Source organism: Nematolebias whitei, chromosome 5 (assembly GCF_014905685.2).
Source record: "Nematolebias whitei isolate Nwh7 chromosome 5, NemWhi1, whole genome shotgun sequence".
NCBI lineage: Eukaryota > Metazoa > Chordata > Actinopteri > Cyprinodontiformes > Rivulidae > Nematolebias > Nematolebias whitei.
Genome location: NC_056502.1, coordinates 1,495,899 through 1,497,478, shown reverse-complemented (window position 1 = coordinate 1,497,478; position 1,580 = coordinate 1,495,899). Strand labels below are relative to the sequence as shown.

Sequence of the window (1,580 nt, the reverse complement as noted above, 5' to 3'; positions counted from 1 at the left end):
GAGGAGATGTATGAAGGCAGCAGACCAGGAAGTGATTTAAAGATGAAGATGTACCAGTGAGAGAGTCTGTGTGGAGTTAATGGTGACCAGTTAACCAGTGAATACTGGGTGCAGTGGTGGGTACGGTAGTTACAGCCAGTTATGAATCTTAGTGCACCATGATAGACAGCATCCAACATCTGCAGCATCCAACATCTGCAGCATCCAACATCTGCAGGGTTCTTGTAGGAGCATTCATGTAAATAATGTCACCGTAATCAATGGAGTTTAACTTTCAGGTCCTTTACCAAGTTTTACACGTGAAGCTTAAAAGGTGCGAGTTGACCAAGATACCCAAATATTTATAAGAATCGACAAACTCAATAGAGACACCATTTAAGGATAAGATCAGAGGAAGAACTGCTGGGACCGACTTCCTGTTTGAAAATAACATCCTTTTGGTTTTATCAGTGTTTAGGACAAGTTTGGGATGGAACAAATCAGACTGGATGTTGTTAAAAACAGACTGTAAAAGTTGGAAAGCCTTAGCAACAGTTTTAGCTCGACAGTAAACAACTGTATCATCAGCATAGAAATGTATGGATGCATCAGGGATGCTCTGACCTACATTACCTGTAGATTGTAAAGGGGGTGGGTCCTAAGACGGAGCCTTGTGGTACACCATTGTTGACAGGTAGATAGCTGGAAAAAGTACCATTATGTTGAACACATTGCCTCCGATCTGAGAGATAGTTAAGAGAACCAACCAATGGTGTGATCTGAGAAAACAATTTTTGAGAACTAATTGGTTTCTCAGATCACACCGTTGGTTGATTCTCTAATTATTAGACTTTTATTAAAAACTTAAGAATTTACTTCACTTAAGAAACCATCCATCCATAATCTTTACCTGCTTCTTCCTTTTTGGGTTGCCTGTGCTAAAGGCTAGCTAAAGAAGCTCCAGTAGCAGAATTAAAGAACATTTTTAAAACAAAGGATGAAACTTGAAACATTTCTGTGAGGAAAATGTTCATGTGATATTTTACTAACAGAGCTGCCACAGTGGGAAACGTTAACCTGTTGTCTCTGTCAACAACAAACATTTTATAGACAACACGATTTTATTCTCAAAGCATATGGAGGTGTGTGTGACGTCATGGAGGCTCATCTGTGTGTGCTCCAGGTGTGTTACCGGATCCTCATGCAGCTGTGCGGTCAGTACGGGGAGCCGGTTCTGGCGGTCCGGGTCCTCCTGGAGATGAAGAAGGCTGGAATCACCCCGAACACTATCACCTACGGATACTACAACAAGGTAACACACAGACCGCCAAAAACAGCTGAACTTCTTCTTCTTCTTTCGGCTTTTCCCTCTTCAGGGTCACCACAGCGAGTCCTCCTCCATCTCTGTCCTCTGTGTCCTCTGTCCTCACTCCAACTATCACCATGTCCTCTCTAACTGCATCCATGTGTCTCCTCTTTGTCTTCTTCCTGCAGCTGCATTTCTAACATCCTTCTACCAATATACCCACTGTCCCTCCTCTGGACATGTCCAAACCACTGTCCCTCCTCTGGACATGTCCAAACCACTGTCCCTCCTCTGG

General features: G+C 43.2%; 1 protein-coding gene across 1 annotated transcript in view; it reads left to right on the top strand.

Annotated features, from left to right (window-relative positions):
- Positions 1–1,580, top strand: part of LOC119409600 (DENN domain-containing protein 4B) — a 43,564-nt gene that overhangs the window by 35,979 nt on the left and 6,005 nt on the right. Inside the window, exon 12 of the mRNA XM_037676499.1 lies at positions 1,163–1,291. Within this exon, the coding sequence (XP_037532427.1) occupies positions 1,163–1,291 (129 nt within the window). The remainder of the gene's footprint in view (positions 1–1,162; positions 1,292–1,580) is intronic.